Raw genomic sequence first — 27,627 nt, forward strand, 5'->3', positions numbered from 1 at the left:
ATGGGATTGCTGAGAGCAGGTTTGTAATGACTGTTGCCCCTCAGAATGACATTTGTCCTCATGGCAGCACGTAGCCTATAAATGCAGTGGCTATAACTGTAAGTAGAAAAATAATCGCGATGTTCATGTTTCTAGAAAGGCACAGGATCCATAATATAGGCCACGCCCTACGTGAATGTAAAGGCAGATAAAGAATATGGAAGCTCCGTTTGCATGTATGTATCAAGTGATTCATCCGTAATTAACGTCTCGACAGATGTGTGCTACGACGAGAAAGCAGTTGCTGTGTCTTGGTGTGTAGTGTATTGCTAGGAATAAGCCTGTTAGGATTAGTAGGATCAAGCAAATGCCTGGTAGAGAGCCAAAATTTCATCATGATGAAATGTTTGATGGGGTTGAGAGGTTAATAGATGCATTGCTGATGATTTCTGTTAGCGGGTGTGTTTTTCGGATGTTGGTCGTTGGTGTTCTTATAGTTGAATGACAACGATGATTGTTCATGTCATTAGTCATGGTTGGTTGGAATCCATGTGAGAATGATGATGACATATATTGTATTTATTTTAAGTGTTATTTTTGTGATCAGTTTTGTGGGGATTTCTTCAAAACCTTCACCTATTTATGGGGGTTTCGGGTTGATTGTGAGTGGTGGTGTTGGGTGTGGGATTGTGTTGAATTTTGGTGGTTCATTTTTAGGTTTGATAGTGTCTTTGATTTATTTAGGGGGGATATTAGTTGTGTTTGGCTATACAACGGCTGTGGCCACTGAGCAGTATCCTGAGGTTTGGGTTTCTAATAAGATTGTTTTGGGGGCGTTTCTTTCAGGGTTGATAATAGAGTTTTTGATGGTATTATATATTTTAAAGGATGAGGAGGTGGAAGTTGTGTTTAAGTTCAGTGGGTTGGGAGACTGAGTGACTCTGGTGACTGGCTTGTTAGTGAGGAGGCTGTGGGGATTGCGGCGTTATGGAGCTATGGTACCTGGTTGGTGATTGTTACTGGCTGGTCGCTGCTTATTGGTGTTGTGGTTATTATGGAGATCACTCGTGGTAATTAAATAAAAGCATGCTAAGGGTGAGAGTAATAAGGAATGATAGGAAGTATAGTTTGATAAGGCCTTTTTGGCTTGAGGTTGGCGTGGAGAACTTTAGTTGAATGAGGGGTGTGGTTTTTGGTAAAATGTTTTCTGGTCAGATTAAGTCCAAGAGGGAGGATGCTGATTTTTGGCTTATTGATAGGTTTAGGTAAGGAGGTAGACGATGCATGATGGCGGGGAAATATCCTAAGAGACTAGAGAATTTAAGGGTATTTGAGGGGTAAACAAATTTTAAGTTTTGTGTGTTAAGGTTAATTTCAAGTGCCAATACAAATCCCAGGATGGTTACTGCAAGGGCAGTTAGTTTTAGGTGTAGGGATACGGTTATTCGGGGGACTGTTGTTGGAGATAATGAATCCGGCAAAGACACTTCCAATTAGCAGGTGTTTGATGGAGTTAATTAGGAAGGGGCTGTTTTCACTGATGGAGGTTAAGGGAGAGAAGCAAGGTTGTCCTAGTAGTGCGAAGAAGATAAAGCGGGTACTATAGACAGCTGTGAGGGAGGCGGCAATTAGAGTTATTAATAGGGCTCAGGCATTGGTGTGAGATGTGTTAGTGGCTTCAATGATCAGGTCTTTACAATAGAAGCCGGTGAGGAAAGGCATTCCTGTCAGTGCCAGACATCCGATAATAAGGGCTGTTGTGGTGAAGGGTAAAGGCTTGAATAGGCCCCCTATTTTTCGAATTATCTTGTTCGTCATTCAGGCTGTGAATAATGGACCCGGAGCATGTGAATAGTATGGCCTTAAAAAAAGCGTGTGTGCAGATACGTGTAAGAATGCTAGACAGGGTTGGTTGATGCCGATTGTTACCATCATTAGGCCTAATTGGCTTGAAGTGGAGAAAGCGACAATTTTTTTAATGTCATTTTGGGTGACAGCGCATATTGCTGTGAATAGGGTGGTAAGGGCTCCTAATCATAGCGCTATTGCTTGAATACGTTTGTTGTTTTCTGTTAAAGGGTAAAATTGAATAAGTAGGAAGACTCCTGCCACGCCTATTGTGCTTGAGTGGAGCAGGGCTGATACAGGGGTGGGGCCCTCTATTGCTGAGGTGGGTCAGGGGTGAAGTCCAAATTAGGCTGACTTTCTGGCTGTGGCTAGTACGAGTCCTATAAGGGGGAGGTTTGAGGGATTTAAGTCAAGTATAAAAATTTGTCGCAGGTCTCATGTGTTTGAGTTAAACAGGGATCATGCTATTGATATAATGAACTGGGTTTGCGTCTGCTCGCCCATATCACCACCCAGTGAGCAGGAAGGATGTAATTCCCTCCCATCTCTTGCTGATCTTCTCCCTTTCTCCAATCTAGAGGCAAGGGAACCCACTGGTGTAATCCATCCAGGTCAGCCTTCTGGGGCAGACAGCGGGGTAGCGAAGGGCAGAGAGTAGAACTGGGGATGCAAACAGAAGGCAATGGTCAGTTATCATCCTGTTTCCAAAATACAACAATATGAGGGGGATTCTTGGAGGAAGTTCTTCATAGAATCATAAAATGTTAGCGCAGGAAGGATCCTGAGAAATAATTTTCAGCCTCATTTTGGAGCCCTGTAGAAGTAGCGACTTGGGTACAGCGACTTGTGTTGTCACACAGATGAGAACAAATGACAGACCTCTGGATTCTCAGCCCAGGCTCTTTCCAGCAGGCCAGGTAGCTTAGCTTCCATTTATTTTCCAAATTTTTCCCAGACCCACTGCACCAGCTCAGCCACTGTTCAGCACGGTTGAAAATGAATGGTAAGGAGGTCTCAGTTGTTATTCAAGGGAATACATAAGCACTATAGACACAGCCGTTGCAGTAGGACATGTTTCTGTAACTTAAGTTAGACTCATTGTAGATAATCTGTAAAGTACAGAAATATGTCCAGGAGAAAATAAAATCATCCACAGTGTACCACAGAGAGATGACGACTGTTAACATGTTGGTGCCTTCTTATGATTTTTAAAAATTAAAATGTATACACATAGTTTGGTACCTTGTTTTTTCACTTAATAATGAACAATTCTCCATGTAGTAAATTATCTTAGAATCTGTTTTAGTAGCAATAATATTTTTAATAGAGGTAGCATAATTTTAAAAATATTTTCTGTTATTAGACATTTGAATTAATTATTTTCTGCTATGATAAATAACGCTATGCCATATACACATATATAAATAATTGTGCTTTTTTTACACACACACATACACATATATAAGTAACTGTGCTTAGCTATAGGAAACATTTTTATAAATAAAATTGCTAGCATAAGCATTTTTAGTGGTTCTTTCTGGTGGATCACAGTGGAAAGAATGTGGCTCTGGGGTCAGACGTCCTGACGTGTTCTGCTTCTGCCACTTTCGGATGTGTGAACTTAAAGTTAAAATGGACTTGAAAAGAGACCAGTTTAGACTATAAAGAATCCTTTCAGTGAAAGAAAGACCTATTTAAAGTCTAAGGTACTGATAATAAAGACAGAAATGGACGTTCTCAATAACTGTATTTTTCTTTGCACTGAATTGTTCAGTAACTATTTCTTTTTTAAAAAATTTCTTCCTTCCTTCCTTCCTTCCTCCCTCCCTCCCTCCCTCCCTCCCTTCCTTCCTTCCTTCCTTCCTTTCTTTCCTTTTGGCCAGTAACTATCTCTAACCTCGTTCACCATCCCCTTCCTTCCTAAGTGCTCAGCTTCAAACTCTACCAGCGGGCAAAGCACGTGTACAGCGAGGCTGCGAGAGTACTCCAGTTTAAGAAGGTATGTGAAGAAGCACCTGACAACACGGTCCAGCTGCTGGGGGAGTTAATGAACCAGAGCCACGTGAGCTGCCGGGACATGTACGAGTGTAGCTGCCCTGAGCTGGACCAGCTGGTGGACATCTGTCGGTGAGGCTGAAAGAGCAGTGTGGCAGGGGCTGCAGGGTGCGGCCCAAGGAAACTGTTTAAATTAATGGAAAAAAAGCAGCATTTTTGTAGTCTTCTAAGTGAAGGAAGATCCTTTCCCACTTCCTATAAGAGGGGTTGTCTGTGACATAGAGCTAGACTTGTCCCCTCCTAAAAATCTGTAGCATGAAAGATTGGAGACTTGACTCCATGGCTTTACGAAGCTCCAGGTTTGGGGTCAGTTCTTCACAACATCATAAAAAAGACTTTTCCGTCTTTGGATGATTAAGTGTTTCAGGGAGGTTTGCTCAGACACAGACCCTGTTGTTACTTTCTTCTCAGGATATTTTAAGCAGTGTTTCCCACTACACTGCAGCTCTACCAGCATCTCCTGTTTGGTGTCCTAAGTTTAATACTTTTATTCAAAAGAGGGGAGAAAAAGGAAAGAGGACCTCAGGCCTGATAGAAGTGTATTTTCAGGGGAGAGGTTGCTGAAGGAATTGCTCAGAGAGTCAGCATTTCCTGTCTTCCAGGTTTAGGTTAGGCAATTTGGGAAAAGGACTGAAGAAAGTCTTTCAGTTTATGAATGGTCGGTTGAGACAGAAATGTAAAGAGGGAAACTCTTTCACAAAGCCTGAGAACAACTTCCTTATAATTGCTAGAGAATGGATAAAAGAGTAAAATGGTTCCTTTACTCAGAAGGAGCTCACTGACCTTGGAGAACAGAAAGGGAAATTGGGAGAACTCTCAAATGGTTAGCTGTTATTTCCACTGTGAGAAAATCATACAAAACTGCCTGCAATTAGCAATGAAAATATAATTAACCTCTTGGCACCTGTGGCTTGCCTCACTCATTGCCGCATTCCCAGCCCGAAAAGTTTAAACCAAGTAGCTCCAGTGATCACAAATGGCATATGTAACCCAACTCGTCGAGAGACTTGAACATAGCATTGATGAGAATCACTCTGCTGATGTCAGTGTTTGCTCACTAGTTGCCAAAAAGCCTTCCAAGGGCTTGTTTCATTGTAAGTGCTCATTTCTGAAAATAGCAAGGGCCCAGTGAATGGAAGGGACAGATATTGTTCAGTTCTGGAAATAAGAGGAAGTGGAATGATTTGTGCAGAAATTTAGGAAGAAGCATCTTTGCTAAGAAGATAGTGGGGTAGTTTGAATCCCACCTGAAAAGCAGCGGAGGGGCATTTGCCAGCCTCCTGGAATTCTCTAATGAACTTGCTTGTTCTGGGATGGTCCACCAGCTCTTGTCCTTATGAGGCTTACATTCTCATGGATAAAGAGGGAAATGACAATTAAAAGTAAATTGAGTGGTAGTGATAAGTGTTATGAAAAAAAAAATAGAAGGGATGGAGAGTACTAGGGGTGTGTACTAGTACTTTATATTGAGTGGCTGATATATTATTGAGTGGCTGAAGAAGGCCTCTCTGAGGAGATGATATTTGAGCAAAGACCTGAAGGAAGTGAAGTAACGAGAACAGCAAGTAGAGAGGTCTTGACGTAGGTACATGGCTGTCACATGTGAGGAACAGCAGGAGGACCAGTGTGCTTGGAGGGCAGTTCAGGAAGGAGAGAGTAGTAGTTGATGAAGTAAGAGAGGTAGTGGGGAGTCATACCCCTGGGCCCTGTCAGCCACTGGAAGCACCCTGACTTTGAGTAGAAGAGGGTGGCAGTGGAGGTGTGAAATGATTCTAGGCCAGATATGCCTTGAAGGAAGAGTCAAGACGATTGCCGTGTGGGTGAAAGGGAGGAATCAAGATGACTCACGGGTTTTCGGCCTGAGAAAATTTCCTTGTTTCCGAAGGCCAGGCTTCACATTTCTGGGTCAGAATTATCTTCTAGTACCATACGATATGAAAGCAGGAAGAGGCCTTAGAGATCAAGAGACCACTAAGAGGTTAAGAGATTTGAACAAGGTAACATAATGAATGCATCAGTGGGAAAGCCTATCTCCCGATCCAGTGTTTTTTGCCTTACGTGTTTCTCTCTCCTTGGGTCATACTGAGATGTGATTATATTTTAATGTGGGTCATTTTTTACCTACTTTCCTTTTCCAGCTTTAAAGCTTTCATGCTAGAGACTTTGGTTGTCACGTTGAGCAGGGAAGGTGGTGTGTGGAGAAGGATGAAAACTGGGCAGGAAGTTAGGAAGGTAGAGTTCTAGCTCTGCCTCTTTTCATTCTGAGCTCTGTGACTTTGGACTGTTGCCTTGCTTTATGATCTCCACTGTGTTTTTCTGTTCTAGCAGTCTATAGGTCTATATATTTTTTAAAAATGTGGTTCTAGTGAAAGATTTAGTGGCTGTGTCTTAAAAGGGTTTGGAAGAGCACACCTTTTGTTTTTTTTCATTTATTTGTTTATTTGCCTTTTCTTAATGGAAGCTAAAGTGTCTCTGTTTAGCCCATTTTCATTTGCTGTATTGCTTTTCTGAGGAAGATTCAGTTGTGTCTAGCATAAGGAGCTCATTCCCTTTTTTAAGGATTTTTTTGGTCTGGAATTGCTGAGTATCAAAATTAATTTCTACTTATTCCATAACCATATAAGGAACGAGTTTCCCATGTTGAAAGATTATCTTTTGGCATGTTGGAAATATTGGCCAGAACAGTTGTCTGGTCCCTAAGCTTCTTTATATAATTAATTCTTTCTTTGCTGTCACTGTGACCAGTAGGTAATATTCTCCAAATACTCCAGTTGGTTGCTAGTTACTAAAAGGTCCTGAGTGGTAGAGCAACCTCAGAGGAGGACAGCCCAGGAGAATTAAGTAGATATAGTCATTGATGCCATTCCTTCCTCAGTCAGCAAATACTTTTCAGTAGGCTGTTTGTGTCCCATGGGAAATTGTAGTCTAAACTCCATTTTCAAAAGGTCTGGCACTTTCTTTTGTGTGGATATATGGGGAAAAAAGGGAGGAATGCAGAAGAATGCAAGATAGTGGTAAAACAGAATGGTTAAAAACCGGGGAGAGAAAGACAGTAGGAGAGTAGTAGTAAATGGTAAATGCAGGGAGAGGTTTAAATGAAAAATGGCAACACTTTTAAGCCCTAGTTCCTTCTGAAGCTTTATGACTATCTTAGTGGGCCAGGCGAGTGGTGGAGGGGAAGGACCCTGGCAAGGCCTGGTGTGGGCCACTGTGCCATAAACTCAACCTCTGGTAGAGTTGTTGTTTTGTATAAGAATCACCACCACCTCCACGCTTCCCTGTCCCCTTAAAGAAAAGTTAACACCAATGGGCAAGTTGTGACTAAGACTGGGCAGCCTGAGAAGCTTGGTTGCCTTGGGTAGACCAGAAGAGGGAGGAGGGAAGCTGAAGAGGCTTCAAGGAGGAGCACCAGCAAAGACACTCTTTATTTTTTATTTTTTTATAAATTTATTTATTTAGGCTGCATTGGGTCTTCGTTGCTGCATGTGGGCTCTCTCCAGTTGCAGCGAGCAGGGTCTACTCTTTGTTGCGGTGTGTGGGCTTCTCATTGCGCTGGCTTCTCTTTGTTGCAGAGCACGGGCTCTAGGCGTGTGGGCTTCAGTAGTTGCGTCACACGGGCTCAGTAGTTGTGGCTCACGGGCTCTAGAGCTCAGGCTCAGTAGTTGTGGTGCACGGGCTTAGTTGCTCCGCGGCATGTGGGATCTTCCCAGACCAGGGCTCAAACCCGTGTCCCCTGCATTGGAAGGTGGATTCTTAACCACTGTGCCATCAGGGAAGTCCCCAAAGACCCTCTTTAGATCACGCTCCCTGGCCCACTTGTGGCACTTCAAATTCCTTTAGTTTTTCTGAAGGCCTGCTTAGAAACTATTTGCTTGAGAAAACAACTAATTGATTGAGTGAATGAAGGATTCGACGCCTAGAATACTCAGGGCTCTATCTACAAATCTTAATGTGATCTGAGCTAGACCATATTCAAAAGGCGTCTCTAGGCAGCTTGTCTATAGGACAACGTATAGGAAGCTACTTTATGACCCAAGTAGAGAGAAGGGGGGAAAAAGCATAGAAGAGATCACCAATGCTTGCATTTTTTTCAGCTGAGCCTTTCGCTGCTCTTCAAGAGAAGATCAGTTTAGAATCCAAAGAAAGGGCCGGGGAGGGAGAAGTAGTTAGACTACTTTTTTTGTTTTAATTAATGTTAGAAAAATCTCAATTATGTGAAATAAAGTTTAATAATGAAGGAAATAGATGAAGCTTGCCCAATTATAAAATACTTCTTTTAAATGAACTAAATGTAAATTTTAAGAAATGGCTATAAACTTTAAAGTAGGATTTACTGAGGAACACAAAACAGTTTTGAAACCAAGTCAGTTATATGTGAGACAGCTCATTCTTTATCGGTTTCCCTGGTTATACTTAAGAAAAAATAGTTAATGGCCTTTATCTTCGTTTTGACACTTGTTGGAATTAGAGAGGACTCATTGCTGCGTTATTGCCCAAGCTATTAAGGAAGATAAATGACAAATTTTAAGAGACCAACAAAGATTACCAAAGTTAATTTGCTGTCTTCCTCAGAAGTCTTCCCACAGTTTTATTCATTCCATGGCTGGCCATGCTGCTCAGCTTCTGGCAGTCATTCTCCTGAGCAGGTCGGAATGGGGAAGAATGAAGTGCAAATCCACATGTGTGTGCTCTTTTCCTCATGACCTTATGGGCTAATCTGACACTCTGTCAAGAAAAAGGGAGAGAGCCATTTCAGCTGCCTTAGGGACCCGCTGGTCTTCGGGCTTCTGTCTTCTATTTATTGTCCCCCTGCCCCTCCCTGCCCCGCCCCCCCCCCCCCCCCCCCAGTATGTATGCCATTTGCTGGAAGCAAACCAACTGGTCTTCAATGACCTTTGTGGCTTACATTTCTAAAATAGACATGCAGTTATATTTTCTTATACTTTCTCATTCGAACAGTATTTGAAGCCTGTGGTTTCTTGAATCTGAAGCAATCTGAAAGTGTTTCTAATCTGGCTGTAAAAATCATAGAAATTGTTCTGGAAGCTGTGTTTTCCTGAGATTCTAATTGGAAAATTCTAGGCTTAGAGCAGAAGCTAGAAGTCTTTCCAGAAAAAGGGTATATTACTGACTGCATATATATATATGCTTTCAAAAGTGTTTTATATTACTCAATATATTTTTCTTTAAAATTTAGCCATTTCTTACAATTTACATTTTGTTCATTTAAGAGTTATTTTATAACTGGGCAAGCATCATCATTTTCCTTTATTATTTTACTTTGTTTCACGTAATTGAAGTTTTTAACATTAATTTAATTAAAAATAAACAGTATACATTTTCATATTTTAAAACAAATATAATGATCCAGCAGCCACTTATTAGAATATAGGAAATGCCTGGAATTATGCTGGCCTGAAACTAGAGAGATAGATAATAACCTGTCCCTAAATTCAAGATTTTCTGAAATAATTTGATATCCATTTGTATATCAATATTTATCTTGAAATAAATAAAATTGAATTAAAATACAAGGCACAATTCCTTGCTTTTCCCTCTTTGCGATTTGTGGCATAGTTGGGTCTTACTGGATCTCTCCCTCCTCCCCCATCAACGCCACCTTTGATCTGTGCCTTACCTTAGTAAGTGCTTTATGGTCAACTCAGTTCATTTAAAAGCAGGAAATTTTACTCAGGCTATACTTAGGTGCCTGGAAAGTTGGTTATAGGAATACACTTCTCAGTGATAAAAAGGATCAAAGGGAACATCCTTATAATCTCCATCTCTTGTCTGCTCTAGCCTTTGTTTTGTAGATCATGCTTTATAAGGCTGACGCTGCTTTTGTTGTTTTGACCAACCCTTCCAGGTTATTCCCAATCAAGTGACCACAATCATCAAAGTGATCTTTGGGATTTTAGGGGTTTGGTCTTCATAACTTTTGTGTTGCCTCTCTGATGTGCAGTAGCTCAGGAGCCATATTTTTAATGTCTTACTGTTCTCCTAGGAAAAAAATGCCAATGCGAAAAGTTCACTAAACACTCTTAGCTCACCTATTTTTCTTTCTTAATTTATAGCTTATTGGTTTCCTAACTTCTGGCTCTCTCTCACAATTTCTATGGCACATACCAAAGGGCATATTAAGCACCAGTGGGGCACACTGCAGTCAGGATCTTTCTGCCTTTGTGAGTGTGTATAGATGGGCAGGCTGCTGACCAGCTGCTGGGGCAGCCCCCGATTTGTGATCGCAAGTACCACTTACTCAGGGGCAGAGGACTACTTATAATAGCACTTATTGTTCTCTATTGGGGAAATTTGAGCCCTGATGATTTCAGACCATGTGGTTGATACAATCCAGTTCATTTTCATTTGTAGCAGGCAGGGTGGTGACATAACAGCTCTGGGGACTTAAAAGTGAATGCATTTACCTAGAAAGACTTCTAGTGTCTGCCCTCTGGAAACTGGCAAGATAGTCAGGAAACTAGGCCTCCTGGCACAATTCCTATGGGTTTTGCAGCCAGTTAGAAACACTTGCAGTTTGCTTTAGGTTCAATTTTGAAACCACAGTTTTCAAAAACTGTACAAATCAGAAAGTGTAAGAAAATATGCCTAGAAGTTCACTGAAGACCATAAGAGACCTGGTTGACTTGAGTCCAGAAAAATGGCATAGTTTGGGTCTTAGAAAATCAAATACGAGGGCATACTGTTCTTCTCTAAACCATGCCATGGTAGCTTTGATGCCCAGATTTTAGTGTCTTTCAGATATACTTCAGGGACACCTCCATTTTTCTCAGCATTTTCCACAAGAAGAGATAGTTTTGACATGGCTGCATGACAGTTTTTTGTTTTTTTTGTTTTTTATTAATTACCAAATTACAAACTAGCCCGTTGCCAGCCTAAGAACTCAGGATAATCCTAGAATCCCAGGGTCAGAGAAACTTTTCAGCCTGGACCATAGGAGTTTGGGCTCAGTTTAGCTACTGGGCCATAAGCTGAATGTTTGAAGGGCAGGAAGAGATGAGTAATCTTTATTTGTTTGAAAGCATTTTTGTTTTCTTCCTTAAACATCCACTTTCATATGAAAAACCTATTTTAATGAATAAAACAGATGATGAAAAAAAATCAGTAGAGAAAATCATTGGGGGGAAAATGAATTACTGATGTGCAGTAATTCTGATGTCCCAGAGTAGGGGTAATATTCTATTGATATTTTCCAGGAAATAAAGTAACTCATTTAGGTGGAAAAAAGGGACAAAACTGTGCTAAATTAATTATGGAGTTTTTAACCTGCTATGAATTTGGAGTAAATTTTATTAGGAAGAATTGGAAGTACATGTTAACTTTTTTTTTAAATTTTTTTATACAACAGGTTCTTATTAGTTATCCATTTTGTACACATCAGTGTATACATGTCAATCCCAACCTCCCCATTCATCACACCACCCCCAGCCCCCCCCCCCCACCACCACCACTTTCCCCCCTTGGTGTCCATACGTTTGTTTTCTACATCTGTGTCTCAATTTCTGCCCTGCAAACCAGTTCTCTGTACCATTTTTCTAGGTTCCACATATATGCGTTAATATACAATATTTGTTTTTCTCTTTCTGACTTACTTCACTCTGTATGACAGTCTCTAGATCCATCCACGTCTCTACAAATGACCCAATTTCGTTCCTTTTCATGGCCGAGTAATATTCCATTGTATATATGTACCACATCTTCTTTATCCATTCATCTGTCAATGGGCATTTAGGTTGCTTCCCTGACCTGGCTATTGTAAATAGTGCTGCAAGGAACATTGGGGTGCATGTATCTTTTTGAATTATGGTTTTCCCTGGGTATATGCCCAGTAGTGGGATTGCTGGGTCATATGGTAATTCTATTTTTAGTTTTTTAAGGAAACTCCATACTGTTCTCCATAGTGGCTGTATCAATTTACATTCCCACCAACAGTGCAAGAGGGTTCCCTTTTCTCCACACCCTTTCCAGCATTTGTTGTTTGTACATTTTCTGATGATGCCCATTCTAACTGGTGTGAGGTGATACCTCATTGTAGTTTTGATCTGCATTTCTCTAATAATTAGTGATGTTGAGCAGCTTTTCATGTGCTTCTTGGCCATCTGTATGTCTTCGTTGGAGAAATGTCTATTTAGGTCTTCTGCCCATTTTTGGATTGGGTTGTTTGTTTTTTTGATATCGAGCTGCATGAGCTGTTTATATATCTTGGAGATTAACCCTTCTTCCGTTGATTCGTTTGCAAATATTTTCTCCCATTCTGAGGGTTGTCTTTTTGTCTTGTTTATGGTTTCCTTTGCTGTGCAAAAGCTTTGAAGTTTCATTAGGTCCCATTTGTTTATTTTTGTCTTTATTTCCATTACTCTAGGAGGTGGATCAAAAAAGATCTTGCTGTGATTGATGTCAAAGAGTGTTCTTCCTATGTTTTCCTCTAAGAGTTTTATAGTGTCCGGTCTTACATTTAGGTCTCAAATCCATTTTGTGTTTATTTTTGTGTATGGTGTTAGGGAGTGTTCTAATTTCATCCTTTTACATGTAGCTGTCCAGTGCTCCCAGCACCACTTATTGAAGAGACTGTCTTTTCTCTGTTGTATATCCTTGCCTCCTTTGTCATAGATTAGTTGACCATAGGTGCGTGGGTTTATCTCTGGGCTTTCTATCCTGTTCCATTGATCTATATTTCTGTTTTTGTGCCAGTACCATATTATCTTGATTACTGTAGCTTCATAGTATAGTCTGAAGACTGGGAGCCTGATTCCTTCAGCTCCATTTTTTTCCCTCAAGACCACTTTGGCTATTCGGGGTCTCTTGTGTCTCCATACAAATTTTAAGATTTTTTGTTCTAGTTCGGTAAAAAATGCCATTGGTAATTTGATAGGGATTGCATTGAATCTGTAGATTGTTTTGGGTAGTATAGTCATTTTCACAATATTGATTCAACCAATCCAAGAACATTGTATACCTCTACATCTCTTTGTTTCATCTTTAATTTCTTTCATCAGTGTCTTATAGTTTTCTGCATACAGGCCTTTTGTCTCCCTAGGTAGGTTTATTCCTAGGTATTTTATTCTTTTTTGTTGCAATGGTAAGTGGTAGTGTTTCCTTTATTTCTCTTTCAGGTTTTTCATCATTAGTCTATAGGAATGCAAGAGATTTCATCATTAGTCTATAGGAATGCATTAATTCTGTATCCTGCAACTTTACCAAATTCATTGATTAGCTCTAATAGTTTTCTGGTGGCATCTTTAGGATTCTCTATGTATAGTATCATGTCATCTGCAAACAGTGACAGTTTTACTTCTTCTTTTCCAATTTGTATTGCTTTCATTTCTTTTTCTTCTCTGATAGTGGCGAGAGTGGACATCCTTGTCTTGTTCCTGATCTTAGAGGAAGTGCTTTCAGTTTTTCACCATTGAGAATGATGTTTGCTGTGGTTTTGTCGTATATGGCAACATAATAAAATGTTGAAGTAGGTTCCCTCTATGCCCGCTTTCTGGAGAGTTTTTATCATAAATGGGTGTTGAATTGTGTCAAAAGCGTTTTCTGCATCTACTGAGATGACCATACCGGTTTTCTTCTTCAAATCGTTAATATAGTGTATCACATTGATTGGTTTGAGTATATTGAAGAATCCTTGCATCCCTGGGATAAATCCCACTTGATCATGGTATATAATCCTTTTAATGTGCTGTTGGATTCTGTTTGATAGTATTTTGTTTAGGATTTTTGCATCTATATTCATGAGTGATACTGCTCTGTAATTTTCTTTTTTTGTAGTATCTTTGTCTGGTTTTGGTATCAGGGTGATGGTGGCCTCATAGAATGAGTTTGGGAGTGTTCCTTCCTCTGCAATGTTTTGGAAGAGTTTGAGAAGGATGGGTGTTAGCTCTTCTCTAAATGTCTGATAGAATTCACCTGAGAAGCCGTCTGGTCCTGGACTTTTGTTTGTTGGAAGATTTTCAGTCACAGTTTCAATTTCATTACTTGTGATTCGTCTGTTCATATTTTCTATTTCTTCCTGGTTCAGTCTTGGAAGGTTATACCTTTCTAAGAATTTGTCCATTTCTTCCAGGTTGTCCATTTTATTGGCATAGAGTTGCTTGTAGTAGTCTCGGAGGATGCTTTGTATTTCTGCGGTGTCTGTTGTAACTTCTCCTTTTTCATTTCTAATTTTATTGATTTGAGTCCTCTCCCTCTTTTTCTTGATGAGTCTGGCTAATGGTTCATCAATTTTGTTTATCTTCTCAAAGAACCAGCTTTTAGTTTCATTGATCTTTGCTATCGTTTTCTTTCTTTGTCTCTATTTCTGTTATTTCTGCTCTGATCTTTATGATTTCTTCCCTTCTACTAACTTTGGGTTTTGTTTGTTCTTCTTTTTCTAGTTCTTTTAGGTGTAAGGTTAGATTGTTTATTTGAGATGTTTGCTGTGTCTTGAGGTAGCATTGTATAGCTATAAACTTCCCTCTTAGAACTGCTTTTGCTGCATCACATAGGTTTTGGGTCGTCGTGTTTTCATTGTCATTTGTCTCTAGGTATTGTTTGATTTCCTCTTTGATTTCTTCAGTGGTCTCTTGGTAATTTAGTGACGAATTGTTTAGCCTCTATGTGTTTCTGTTTTTCACATTTTTTTCCCCAGTAATTGATTTCTAATCTCATAGCGTTGTGGTCAGAAAAGATACTTTATATGATTTCCATTTTCTTAAATTTACTGAGGCTTGATTTGTGACCCAAGATGTGATCTATCCTGGAGAATGTTCCGTGCGCACTTGAGAAGAAAGTGTAATCTGCTGTTTTTGGATGGAATGTCCTAGAAATATCAATTAAATCTATCTGGTCTATTGTGTCATCTAAAGCTTGTGTTTCCTTATTAATTTTCTGTTTGGATGATCTGTCCATTGGTGTAAGTGAGGTGTTAATATCCCCCACTATTATTGTGTTACTGTCGATTAGCTCTTTTATAGCTGTTAGCAGTTGCCTTATGTGTTGAGGTGCGCCTATGTTGGGTGCATATATATTTATAATTGTTGTATCTTCTTCTTGGATCCATCCCTTGATCATTATGTAGTGTCCTTCCTTGTCTCTTGTAACGTTCTTTAAAGTCTATTTTATCTGATATGAGTATTGCTATTCCAGCTTTCTTTTGATTTCCATTTGCATGGATTATCTTTTTCTATCCCCTCACTTTCCGTGTGTATGTGTCCCTAGGTCTGAAGTGGGTCTCTTGTGGACAGCATATATATGGGTCTCGTTTTTGTATCCATTCAGCAAGCCTGCGTCTTTTGGTTGGAGCATTTAATCCTTTCACGTTTAAGGTAATTATTGATATGTATGTTCCTATGACCATTTTCTGAATTGTTTTGGGTTGGTTTTTGTAGGTCCTTTGCTTCTCTTGTGTTTCCCACTTAGAGAAGTTCCTTTAGCATTTGTTGTAGAGCTGGTTTGGTGGTGCTGAACTCTCTTAGCTTTTGCTTGTCGGTAAAGCTTTTGATTTCTCCATCGAATATGAATGAGATCCTTGCCGGGTAGAGTAATCTTGGTTGTAGGTTCTTCCCTCTCATCACTTTAATTATGTCATGCCACTCCCTTCTGGCTTGTAGAGTTTCTGCTGAGAGATCAGCTGTTAACCTTATGTGAGGTCCCTTGTATGTTATCTGTCGTTTTTCCCTTGCCGCTTTCAGTAATTTTTCTTTGTCTTTAATTTTTGCCAGTTTGATTACTATGTGTCTTGGCGTGTTTCTCCTTGGGTTTATCCTGTATGGGACTCTGCGCTACCTGGACTTGGGTGGCTGTTTCCTTTCCCATGTTAGGGAAGTTTTCGACTATAATCTCTTCACATATTTTCTCGGGTCCTTTCTCTCTCTCTTCTCCTTCTGGGACCCCTATAGTGCGAATGTTTTTGTGTTTAATGTTGTCCCAGAGGTCTCTTAGGCTGTCTTCATTTTTTCTCTCTCTTTTTCCTTTATTCTGTTCCACAGCAGTGAATTTCACCATTCTGTCTTCCAGGTCACTTATCCGTTCTTCTGCCTCAGTTATTCTGCTATTGCTTCCTTCTAGTGTAGTTTTCATTTCAGTTATTGTATTGTTCACCTCTGTTTGTTTGTTCTTTAATTCTCCTAGGCCTTTGTTAAACATTTCTTGCATCTTCTAGATCTTTGCCTCCATTCTTTTTCCGAGGTCCTGGATCATCTTCACTATCATTATTCTGAATTCTTTTTCTGGAAGGTTGCCTATCTCCACTTCATTTAGTTGTTTTTCTGGGGTTTTATCTTGTACCTTCATCTGCTGCATAGCCCTCTGCCTTTTCATCTTGTCTTTCTGTGAATGTGGTATTTGTTCCACAGGCTGCAGGATTGTAGTTCTTCTTGCTTCTGCTGTCTGCCCTCTGGTGGATGTGGCTATCTAAGAGGCTTGTGCAAGTTTCCTAATGGGAGGGACTGGTGGTGGGTAGAGCTGGCTGTTGCCCTGGGGAAGAGCTCAGTAACACTTTAATCTGCTTGTCTGCTGATGGGTGGGGCTGGGTTCCCTCCCTGTTGGTTGTTTGGCCTGAGGCGACCCAACACTGGAGCCTACCCGGGCTCTTTGGTGGGGCTAATGGTGGACTCTGGGAGGGCTCACGCCAAGGAGTACTTCCCAGAACTTCTGCTGCCAGTGTCCTTGGCCTCCCGGTGAGACACAGCCACTCCCCGCCTCTGCAGGAGACCCTCCAACACTAGCAGGTACGTCTGATTCTGTCTCCTACGGGGTCGCTGCTCCTTCCCCTGGGTCCCGATGCGCACACTACTTTGTGTGTGCCCTCCAAGAATGTAGTCTCTGTTTCCCCCAGTCCTGTTGAAGTCCTACAGTCAAATCCCACTAGCCTTCAAAGTCTGATTCTCTAGGAATTCCTCCCTCCGTTGCCAGACCCCCAGGTTGGGAAGCCCGACGTGGGGCTCAGAACCTTCACTACAGTGGGTGGACTTCTGTGGTATAAGTGTTCTCCGGTTTGTGAGTCACCCACCCAGCAGTTATGGGATTTGATTTTAGTGTGATTGCGCCCCTCCTACCGTCTCATTGTGGCTTCTCCTTTGTCTTTGGATGTGGGTTATCTTTTTTGGTGAGTTCCAGTGTCTTCCTGTCGATACATTAACTTTTATTGTCAGGATAAATTGCATCTTTTAAAGATGAGTGATCGTCGTACTTTGTGTAGGGCCTTTCACTTTCGTACAGGGCTTGAAACTGTGCCCGGTTGATGGTGACTAAAATTACCCCTTGCTGTGTGGTGGCTTATATAGTAGTTTCCATCTCAATCACACGTTTTGTCTGATGATAAATTCCGAGTCCATTTGTCAGACCAGCCAGCTCCCGAAGGTGCAGGGAAAATGGGGATGGACCTGCAGAAGCCACTATCCTCTTTGTGGAAAGGTCTGCATAATTTCCCTTTAGAGATTGAACAGACGAACTAATTTAGAGTTTAGTAACATGTTCTTTGTTGATAAATTTATTCAGCACAAATCTAGGCTGTCTGTTCTAGGGGACCGAATGCAGCTTAAATAGCCCCCAGAGGAAGCTCTCACTTGTGTATATATAAGACTTGCACTTTAAAGTTTGATTTGCCCTCATATGGAGCAACCTTCTGATTCATCATGTTGATCATGTCCATTGCCTGCTTTCTTTTTACTCCCTCTTCCTGATCACCTATAGGCTTGCTGTACAACTCTTCAAGTGGTGGCTTTATGGAATCAATACTACAGTGGGTTATTGCCAGCCCTTAGGAAACAAACAGGAGTACTACTGACTTCTTTTACTACTTAAGAGCCAAAACTGGGGGCTAGTTTTAGATACAATTAAATTTCAAATCACCTTCAAACAGTAGTATAAATAATTTCTTAATGTCCTAAAATGTTTGTTTGACAGTACTGAAAAAAACCCCACAAAACACACTACATAATCTCTTCTTAGTTCTTGGAGATGCTGTCTGTTCTAAAGCACCAGGAAAATCACTCTCATTTTCATTTGCAGATTCTAATTTTTTTTTTTTCTCATTGTTTTAGGAAATTTGGGGCTCAAGGATCACGGCTTACTGGAGCAGGCTGGGGAGGCTGCACAGTATCGATAGTACCTGCTGACAAGCTGCCCAGCTTCCTAGCAAATGTGCACGAAGCTTATTACCAGAGGAGCAATCGAAGCTTAGTGCCTGAGAAGCAGAGTTTGTTTGCTACCAAACCTGGAGGTGGAGCTTTGGTTTTCCTTGAGGCCTAAACAATGTAAAAAGTCTCCAAGAAACTATTTAGAGCATTTAGGAACTGGCAGGACTTCTATGCCACAGCAAATTAATCCTCTTTCTGTTTTGTATTATGATGAACAGTTGCTATTATCAAGATGTATTTCCAAAGAAATGGTTGAAAGCTCCCTATGCTTCATAATGATTATTTTTCCATCTTAAAATATGTTTTCTACCAATAAGAGCCAAAATTATGCTTGGACAGATCTCTTAAGATAATTTACTGGATTTACTGATTTCAAGATTTTTAAAAACAAATGGTAAAAGACCATCAATACTGACCTCATGGATTGTACTTGAATTAAACATACATTCTTAAGTACAGTTTACTTCTGGTTTCTCTTGGCATTCTTCTTCCTCAAAGTTGAAGTCTTCTGTTGTTGATGATGATGATGTTAGTGATGCCAGAAATTTTCTCTCAGTTCGGGCTTCAGAACGCTATTAAAATAATACGTTATTAAGGATTCACAGATTTTCCTGGATATTGTATACTTGAAAGTGAGATTCTCCCAGTTATCAAGATGAAGAGGATCACTTAAATTTTTTTTTTTTTTTTTAAAGATGGATTTAGGAAGAAAATCCCAGGCTCATTTAATTTTTTTTTTTAACCATGTGATATCATATAAACAACAGTCACTTTCAATTCTTTTGGCCCTGAGCTTTCTGTCATAATAGAGAAGCTTAGATAAAAGCCACTTCAAGTTTTTATCTCTATTCACATTGAGATGATAGACAATTATCTGGATGTTAATTCAGATAATTCAATTTGTTCATGGAATTTACTTTCTTCCCACTCTATCCTACCTTTTCTCAAATGCCTCTCTAATCCAGGAGGCATGTTTACTATTCTAGGAAAACCCATCTGTGACTTGCATCTTCGTTGTGTGTCTAGCAAAGCTTGTTTGTATATGTGGACCAATGTAGGGCAGGTGTGAGGCATGAGGGTGAAAGTATGAAAAGGCTGAGCGTGGGTTCTGGGATTGGGTAGGGGTATTGGTGGGTGCCTGTACATGTTTATCAAAATGGACAGAAAGTTTGGCCACGTGGTGATGGTAAATGAGTGGCTCTCTCTCGCGGATAGACTACAGGAAGGCTTTCCTGAATTATATGAAGATTTAGACCGAAAAGCATTTTTCTGACATAGTCAGATAATTGAGAGACCAGCAGTCATATGGCATGAATTATCCAGAAGTTCAGCACAATTTTCTATTAATTATTCTATGATTGAGTTGCACATTAATGAGCAAAAAGACTGGACATCATCATCTTGAATCTCAGTTTCAGAGAAGCTGAGGCAAAGCTGGTTGTTACATTTCTTGAAGGACAGCAGTCATATGAAGTACTAGGAAATCCATTATTCTATTCTAAAATAAAGTTCTGGTGCATTTTCATTCTCAGCAGAAAGGTAAGTACTTGAGAAAGCTTAAGTCAAATTTGTTAATTTTGAATTTTAAAAATGGATTTAAAATGATAACCCTTTGCTTTTTAAAACCTTTCCATTTTCCACAGAAGATCTGTGGTTGATTGATATATAATTCTTTGAAGATGCCTGGATTACTGTAAAAAAAAAAAAAAAAAAAAAAAAAAAGCCACTTGCCTTTAAATTTTTCACCGTGAGATACCTTCTTTACAAAATAGGTAAGTAAAAATTTCTAGTGCACACTCTGCTTTGGAGGACATAGTCGTTCTAAGCCAGAATCTACTCCCATATTTGTCTTGATGTCTGGCTTGAAGAAAAGAACTATTTTCCAATGAAACCATCACCAAGTGTTATTCTAGAAATTATGAGAGATATCGAACTTGCCTGGAAAGGATGGGGCTAGGGCCACTGGAAAAAAGCTTCATGTAGAAGATGCAATTTGAGCAGGGCCTTAAAGGATGAATAGAATTTGAAAGCTGGGGAGTAGGCATGGCAGATAAGCAAAGTATACGATTATGGGTAAACATGGTATGTTGGGGAGACTCAGTGGGAGTGAAGGGTTTGCCTTGGGATATAGTGGAGAATAAGATTGGCTATACTGGCTGGAGCCAGCTTTTGAAGAGCTCCAAGTCCAGCATTTAGACCAGGGGTTGCAAACCAGCAGCCCATAGGCCTCGTCTGGTCTGCAGATTTATTTAGTTTGGCCCCTAGGGGTATTTAAAAACTTGAGTCCTAAACAGGAATTTTACAGAAGAATTTGGATTACAAATGGTGGAAGATCTGGTAACACTTTGGCCTCTATTCCTGCAGAGCCACAGTGAACTAGAGGTGAGGATGTAGTTGCCTTGTTTCGCTGAGGCACAGACTCTCCAGTGTGCTACGGTGTCCATAGCTCCTGTAGTTTCTCTAAGACTCGGGCCATTTACTATTTACCAGCTGAGGTCACTTGCCCTTTACCAGTACACTTGCACAGTTTTCTTACACTAAATAAATATTTCTCTGTACCCATGTCTCTAGCAGTAGCAGTTAAGAGAGACCATGAAAAAAAAGGGAGAAATAATTTTTTTTGTGGAATAAAGATTAGTACTATTTATTTAATATTAAACACCCAATATTTGTTTAATATTAAACACCCAACAATATTACCCCTTTCCATTACCTTTCTGGCTCATAGGAATTTGGTTAGATTATTTGACCCCTGTTTTTGACATTACATCAGTAGCCAATGAGAATTGCTCTAGATTTTTGCATGGAAGCCTGACATACTGAAAGTGAAAAGCTCTCTCTTATTCCTGACCGCAGATTGTCCAACCTTCAGATTTATTGTACACTAGTTTCTACATGTTCTTTCTTGTTGGAAGGGAGGAAGGACCTTTAGATTTAATAGGACTGCCTGTAAGTTAAGGTGGAGCAGAAGGGAAGGGGACAAAGAAAACTGGAAAGATGGGGCCATGTCCTTCCTTTTCTTTCTTTCTTACACTTGAGTACTGTTTAGAACCTTATCATTTCTTAACGTTTCTGTTAATTGAGGGCAAGAATCATTCATCTAACACAGTAGCTGGAATCCAATATATTTTTGTTGAATTATTAACGGGAAATAAAATATGACTTCAAATACCAATAATTTTCTATTAGTTTGAAATTCTGCATTTGGAGGTTTTCAGTTGCATAAAATGCTTCTGGTCAGAAGCAAGGGATGGGGATGAGTGAGCGTGAGGTTGTCACTAATACGTGAGAGAGAGATTACCCTAAATGTGCATGTGGATGATTAAATAACAAGAATGTATTCCATCCTGCCACTGTAACTTGGATGTGAAACCATACATTGCTTATTAAGTATTTTCCAGTCTATATAAGAGAAGCTAGAGAGAGAATTCTCAATTATTTTCAGAAAAAAACTTACCAGTTTTTGTAGGAAATTCTCAAAATCATTCTTAACTTCGTAAGGTTTCTTGGTAGCCTTTGCTTGGAGCCTAATCATGAAAGAAAGAAAATTGGTAACCAAACTAATTGTTTTCATACTGACACCAACTAAGAGCCACGATTTACGAAGAGTTTAATATGCTGGGCATTTGCCACCACTTTACGTATATTAATTCAGTTACTCTGACAACAATCTTAGGAAGTAGGTACTACTATTATCCTATGTTATAGATGAGGAAAGAGGCTCAGATAGGTTAACTAACCTGTCCACAGTCATACAGCTAGCAAGTAATAGAGGATTTGAACCCAAGCAGTGTGACTTGCGCCCTCTATTCTAACCACTGTGTGACACTGCATCCCAGCAGTGAAGCATCCTCTTCAGTGAGATGGTTCACACAGTAAGTATTCCCTCAACTAATTCCACTCACTGGGCTCCAGTGCAGATTTTAAGATGAGTCACTGGGGAGGGAAGAGTAAAAGGGACTGGCCCGGGAAAGATCTGGGGGAGAGAGAGAAAGAGAGATGGAAAAGGATAAAGGGTGAGGGGGGGCGCTTACTAGACTGTAAGCTCATCAAGGGTGGGGATCCAGGAATCTATCATGATTTCTGTCACCACGTACTCATTCAAGAAATATTTTTAAGGAGTTGAATAGTTGAATTGAGGAGGCAGCAGGAAACTTTCCAGAGATCTACGGATAAAGACAGAAGCAGAGGTAGGGCAGGCAAGGAACGATAGGAACTTGGGACAAGGGAGAGACAGCAAGAGAAACACAGATGAGAGAAAGAAAAGTGAAAAATGGTATAAGGCTATTGATTTCACTGGCGATTCTCAAGTGAAACATTTGAAGTTATTCTGTGAAATCTGTAGGAAGTGAAGTTTTCTAAAAATTCCAAATAACACTTTGCTGAAGCATGAACTTTGGATTAGCTAAACCCCTATAAGGCCTGCTCTAGGTTTCTCTAGCATATAGCCTAGGGGGTCCCCTGAGGGCACCCAGTAGGGCTACCTCTGAGGGGCCTCTTGCGTTAGTATTCTCTGACTAACAAATACTCCCTTACTCTTTCTCTACTTTATCTCTGCCAATTTTATCTCCTTAACCTAGGTTTTCTCCTCACTTCTTACTACTCTTTTGGACTATTCTTCCCTGCTTTTCTAAAATCTGGCTCTGAGTCTCTTTCTCATAGTCATATTTAAATATCCCTGGTGCCCTTTTCTCAGTAACACAACTCTTAGAATCTTCTTGACTTCAAGTCATCCTGAGACTGGTTCATCTCACTTTGTGAAAATCAATCCATCTTCCAACCTACTTTTTTTTTTTTTATAGTAATTGTATTTTTTTTTATTGTATCATGTTTTTAAACATCTTTATTGGAGTATAATTGCTTTACAATGGTGTGTTAGTTTCTGCTTTATAACAAAGTGAATCAGCTATACATATACACATATCCCCATATCTCCTCCCTCTTGCGTCTCCCTCCCGCCCTCCCTATCTCACCCCTCTAGGCGGTCACAAAGCACCGAGCTGATCTCCCTGTGCTGTGCGGCTGCTTCCCACTAGCTATCTATTTTACATTTTCCAACTCACTTTAGTTTACAGTTCCCCTCTTCTTTTTTTTTAATAACAGCTTTGTGATATGTTACATAACCTAAAATCCACCCTTTCAAAGTATAAAATTCAGTAGGTTTTAGTATATTCACAAAGTTTTGCAAGTGTCACCACTACCCAATCTCCCATCTTTCTATCTTTCCTTTCCATGACTATCCTTTTTTGAAGATTACAGGTAGAAACTTGGACACTGTGCCTATAAATTTAACAGGCACGTGGGAGTTACATACCCAAATGAGTATTTTCCCCTTCACTTTCTCCAGCTATGTGCCATCGCATAAAACATATTTGAGTGCTTCTTGTGAGTTGCTCTGAAAACCAGTCTGCATCCTTTTGCATATCTTGAGTGGTGAGAAATCCTGTCCTCTAGAGATGTGATTTTTGGGAACTTGTAAAAGTCATCTGGAATCAGATCTTATGTGTTGTGAAGGGGAAAGCTGGGTGATAAAATTTTTAGTGAAAAATGAAGTAAGATTTTAAAGTAATGAGTTGAATTTTCTCATGTGACTGGGAGACTAGCTTTATAAGTTCCAAAATAGCAATTAGAAGTATGGCAGCATGACTGGCACAAAATTGTGGTTTCCCATAGGGGTTTATTTGAAGGGCTGTACTCATCTGACATTTATTCTTGCCTATGTGGATGTACTGGAAGAAGTGGGTTAGTCCCAACACTTTATAGTTTTCTTTTTTACACTGTCATTAAAATAAACAAATATGCCCAACTTTCCTCGTTTCAGTGGGGTACAATGTTTGTATGTATAGGGGAAGCAGCAGGGGCAGAAAGGGACAAAGAACTAGCCTGAGACCAGCTAAATAGGTTGTTTTTCTAGTTTACGTCTTCCCATGGTTATGAGTCTATATTTAAAAGGCCCTCAGCTTAAGTCCTATATCTGGTAGAGTAAAAGGAGATGATGATAATGTTTAGCAATTAATTAAATTAGAGTGATTATGTGGATAACAAAGTTAGTGTTACTCTAGATGAACTACGGAGTAGAAAACTTCTGCAGATATTCCAGTTAATGAAGTTTTACATATTAAACCCACTGTGGTTTATGTAACACATTTGTTCAATTAAAATGTTTTTAAGCACTATGATTTGAATAAGAAACAAACCTATGAAGCTCCTTGTCAACTCTTTCCTGTCGCTGTCTTAGGAGTTTTATTTCTTCACTAATTATGTGCTTTTCTCTATAAAGTCAAAGTTTGGAGTTAAATTTTAAAATAAAGCAGGCAATTCTCATTGAGAAAGAATAAATCAACAATTTGCTGCCTTCCACATATCAGTAAAGGTCCATTACAAAACAGTTCTTCAGCATCCCCTCCCAATGCACCACTTGGTATGAGGAATTCCCCCAGCACACTGCCCCTTATAAACATGTGCCAAAGGCATCACCCATGTCAGCTGAGTACAGCCTGGACTCCACCTTGCTGTTCCCACATGGGCCCTCTTACAAGGTGCCCATCCCTGTTCTTCCCACTGAAAATAGGAAATCTGAGGGCTCTGTGTGCGTGTCTGTGTGCGTGCATGCGCATGTGTGTATGTCAGTGGGAGGGGAATGGGGCCCTGGGGAAAGTAGAGGCTCAGACTTCTGTCCTGCCTGCTGGATAGGACAAGACTGGCTGCTCTTCTGTTTACCTCTCTTTGATTTGTTTCCGGAACAGCATCAGGTACCCAAAGGGTAGGATGCCCATCCTTTCTCCCCTTTAAGGCAATAAGACAACTAGGCCGTGACCTTGATATCATAGACAGAAGAATTGGACCCTGCCAATCTGTCCTCATAAAAATCGATGGGCATCCTCATTAAGCCATTTCTCGCTTCCGGGCACATAAGAATACCATAACTGGCCAAGAGTAATCATTTTAGTGAAGCACAAAAAAACTTAAAATGTTTCCCCAAGAAAACGTTTCCGAAAAGACCTCCTTGTCTTGCTTTCCTCCATATCACCCCTGCTGCCACCCCAGCTACAAGGAACTCCTTCTATTACAGACAACCTTTCTTTTCTTCTTCCAGGGCTTATCTTTGTAAATGAACAATACTCCAATCTCTCTTCCTGGGAACTCTCTCCTGGTCTCTCCACGTTGGGGTGCATCCTCCCACCCAGACCACAGGAAAGCTTCCTTCCTTTTTTCAATCCCTGACATGTGCCGTGTCTCCATGGTTACAACATACATCCTTGACACTTACCTGAAAAGAATCTCCGAGTCTGTAAGATGCTCAGAGGCGACTCTCCTCGTCAGTAAAACAAGAAGCTTAGTTGTAGATAATTTCTATGATTGCTTGCGGCTCTAAAGGATTCTATGATTTTATATTTATCAATAGTATGGAGTCAACTTACATTCTAAAATCCTTTTGGTTGTTTGCAAATTGTCTTTTTGCCTCCTTTAGAATATCACAGTAAGTTGGAGCAGGTGGTGTGATAGGCTTATGGTTAAGGAAAGATTTTCAACTAGGAAAACTTGGGAGAGGTTAACAGTATCCTTCACAGGGGAACTCAGGGAGCCATCTTGCCTGGGCTTCCCAGTCATGAAGGGTCTCAAGTATAAACACGAATATTATGTCTGGCGTTGCACTGAAAGGACCAAAAGGAGACAATACCCATCAGACTACTTTAAACTTATATCCCATTATCTGGACCACACCATCCATAGCGCACAAGGACTTAGTAGTTTCATAAATCCCGTAATTACTATTTTCATGTTTTTTTGGTGTGCTTTATAGGCGGTCATTTGTTAAATGTAAATATTAAAAATGTACATTTTGTAACTCTGTTTAGACATTTCTTCATTTCTACATATACTGAGAACTTCAAAGTCTCTTGACTTCTGAGGGGCCCTGGAGGTGACTGGCAGCATATGTTGGCTGCCTCAGTTAGCCCGACCTCTGCTAAGTGCATGGGAAAGGATGATAAGCAGAAGATAGAAATGTTCTGCTAATGTGGCTGCGGCTCTTCTACTGTCTGTTTCTGGCACAGCCTGTGGCTGTGTCACTAACGCTGGTCTTAACCCATGTCTGTGTCTGGAAGGCAGACGCTTCCCTCTGAAGTGGCAATTGGTAAATGACTCAAGGAGGCAGCCCTCATCTTGTGTTAAGACCTTAGCCTCATTGGTAAACTAGGAGCTCTTAAACCTCTGCAGTCACCAAGATGCAGGGAATGAGTCTGTCCTCCCATGGTCCCACTCTCCAACCTGAACCACACTTCAGTATTACCTCCATCTTTCTCTGAATGCAATTTGCTCATTTAAAACACATTTATGCTCCCTTCAAGGATGTCCTTGATGCTCATTTTAATCTTAATCATCTGGTATAAGAATGTTAGGAAAAGCTCAGTGGATCTGGTCCCTGGGACAAGACCACATAGGCACTTAACCTTATGACCTTAATTTCCTGAGTATTGTATCTCAGTTGAGATAACCAGAAGGAAAAACATGAATGGCTCCACAACAAAGATTCTCACAATAAACTTGAATAAAATCTATGTCTTTCCTATGACACTCTAAACTACTCAGAAAGTATCGTCAATCACTAATACTTTGAATATTAAGGTCTTAGAATCAAGGAAAAGAACATTTGTTTTCTGTGTACTCCAGATGACTTTCTCAGCAATGCCAGGGTGATAAATTCTCTCTGCCAGCCATAGAACCTGTTTAAGAAGGTTCCTTAACAGCATCACTAAGTTGCTGGGAAGCAGTGTTGACAGCAGACCATACTCCATCCTACTAAGCACAGAGTTTGCGAGGGTCTGGATGATTATGTTGTCCTGAATAGGATAGGAACTCTCTGAAATAGATTTTACAGAGAAGTCCGCTGCTCTTTATGATGCATCCCAAGTTTACTTTAACCCCTTCATCACAGCTAGGTTTTAGAGTATGGTTTTCCTTAAAGAAAGAGATACGCCTGGAGGGGGATCAAGATGGCGGAGGGGAGAATGTGGAGCTCACCTTCCCCCACAAACACATCAAAAATACATCTACATGTGGAACAGTTCTCACAGAAAACCAGCTGGAGACTGGCAGAAGATCTCCTATATAACCAAAGCTGCAAGAAAGATCTCCACATAACTGAGTAGGATGGAAAAAAAGGAATCAGGACAGGACTGGTGTCCCTGGGAGGGATCTATAAAGGAGAAAAAGTCTACGTGGGCAGACCCTGGGGAGCCCCCTTGCCTGCTGGGAAATCCGCTGGGACAGACCGAGGGGCTGGAGGAGCCCAGGCTCTACTTGTGAGGAGTGCGTGTGTGCTGGCTTGCTGACAATCAGGACAGAGAGAGACTGGCAGCTGGCTTGCCACACCTCCCAATATCAAGTGTGCACCGGGCGGGGCTACAAATACGTGCAATGGCCAAGCGCCGAATCTCTGGCAGACAGACCCTGGGAGAGGACTCGATCTAGCTTAGTGGAGATAGCTCGGAGGGCCTGGGGTATAGTCTGGGCCAGACTGCAGAGCTCTTTGTCACTGCTTGCATGGCAGGGGCGGGTCCAGCTGTGGTGGATTTTGTTGGTGCCTGCAAAGGGTGATGCTACA

General features: G+C 40.6%; 2 protein-coding genes across 11 annotated transcripts in view; one reads left to right on the plus strand and one right to left on the minus strand.

Moving 5' to 3' along the window:
* Positions 1 to 18,480, plus strand: part of GALK2 (galactokinase 2) — a 138,232-nt gene extending 119,752 nt beyond the window's left edge. For 6 of the 10 annotated variants that reach the window (XM_068551292.1, XM_068551283.1, XM_068551300.1 and 3 more), the window contains 2 exons: positions 3,753 to 3,954; positions 17,925 to 18,478. In XM_068551292.1, coding sequence (XP_068407393.1) covers positions 3,753 to 3,954; positions 17,925 to 18,132 — 410 coding nt within the window. In that variant the 3' untranslated portion in view covers positions 18,133 to 18,478. Of the gene's footprint in view, positions 1 to 3,752; positions 3,955 to 17,924 lie in introns of all 10 variants that reach the window. The other 4 variants (XM_068551274.1, XM_068551316.1, XM_068551330.1 and 1 more) reach the window with 3 other exon arrangements.
* FAM227B (family with sequence similarity 227 member B) overlaps positions 18,445 to 27,627 on the minus strand; it is a 264,205-nt gene continuing 255,022 nt past the window's right edge. Inside the window, exons 13-15 of the mRNA XM_068551264.1 lie at positions 25,442 to 25,517; positions 21,478 to 21,547; positions 18,445 to 18,592 (exon numbers count right to left, since the gene is read on the minus strand). Coding sequence (XP_068407365.1) covers positions 18,470 to 18,592; positions 21,478 to 21,547; positions 25,442 to 25,517 — 269 coding nt within the window. The 3' untranslated portion in view covers positions 18,445 to 18,469. The remainder of the gene's footprint in view (positions 18,593 to 21,477; positions 21,548 to 25,441; positions 25,518 to 27,627) is intronic.

This window comes from Eschrichtius robustus, chromosome 1 (genome assembly GCF_028021215.1).
Source record: "Eschrichtius robustus isolate mEscRob2 chromosome 1, mEscRob2.pri, whole genome shotgun sequence".
Taxonomy (NCBI): Eukaryota; Metazoa; Chordata; class Mammalia; order Artiodactyla; family Eschrichtiidae; genus Eschrichtius; species Eschrichtius robustus.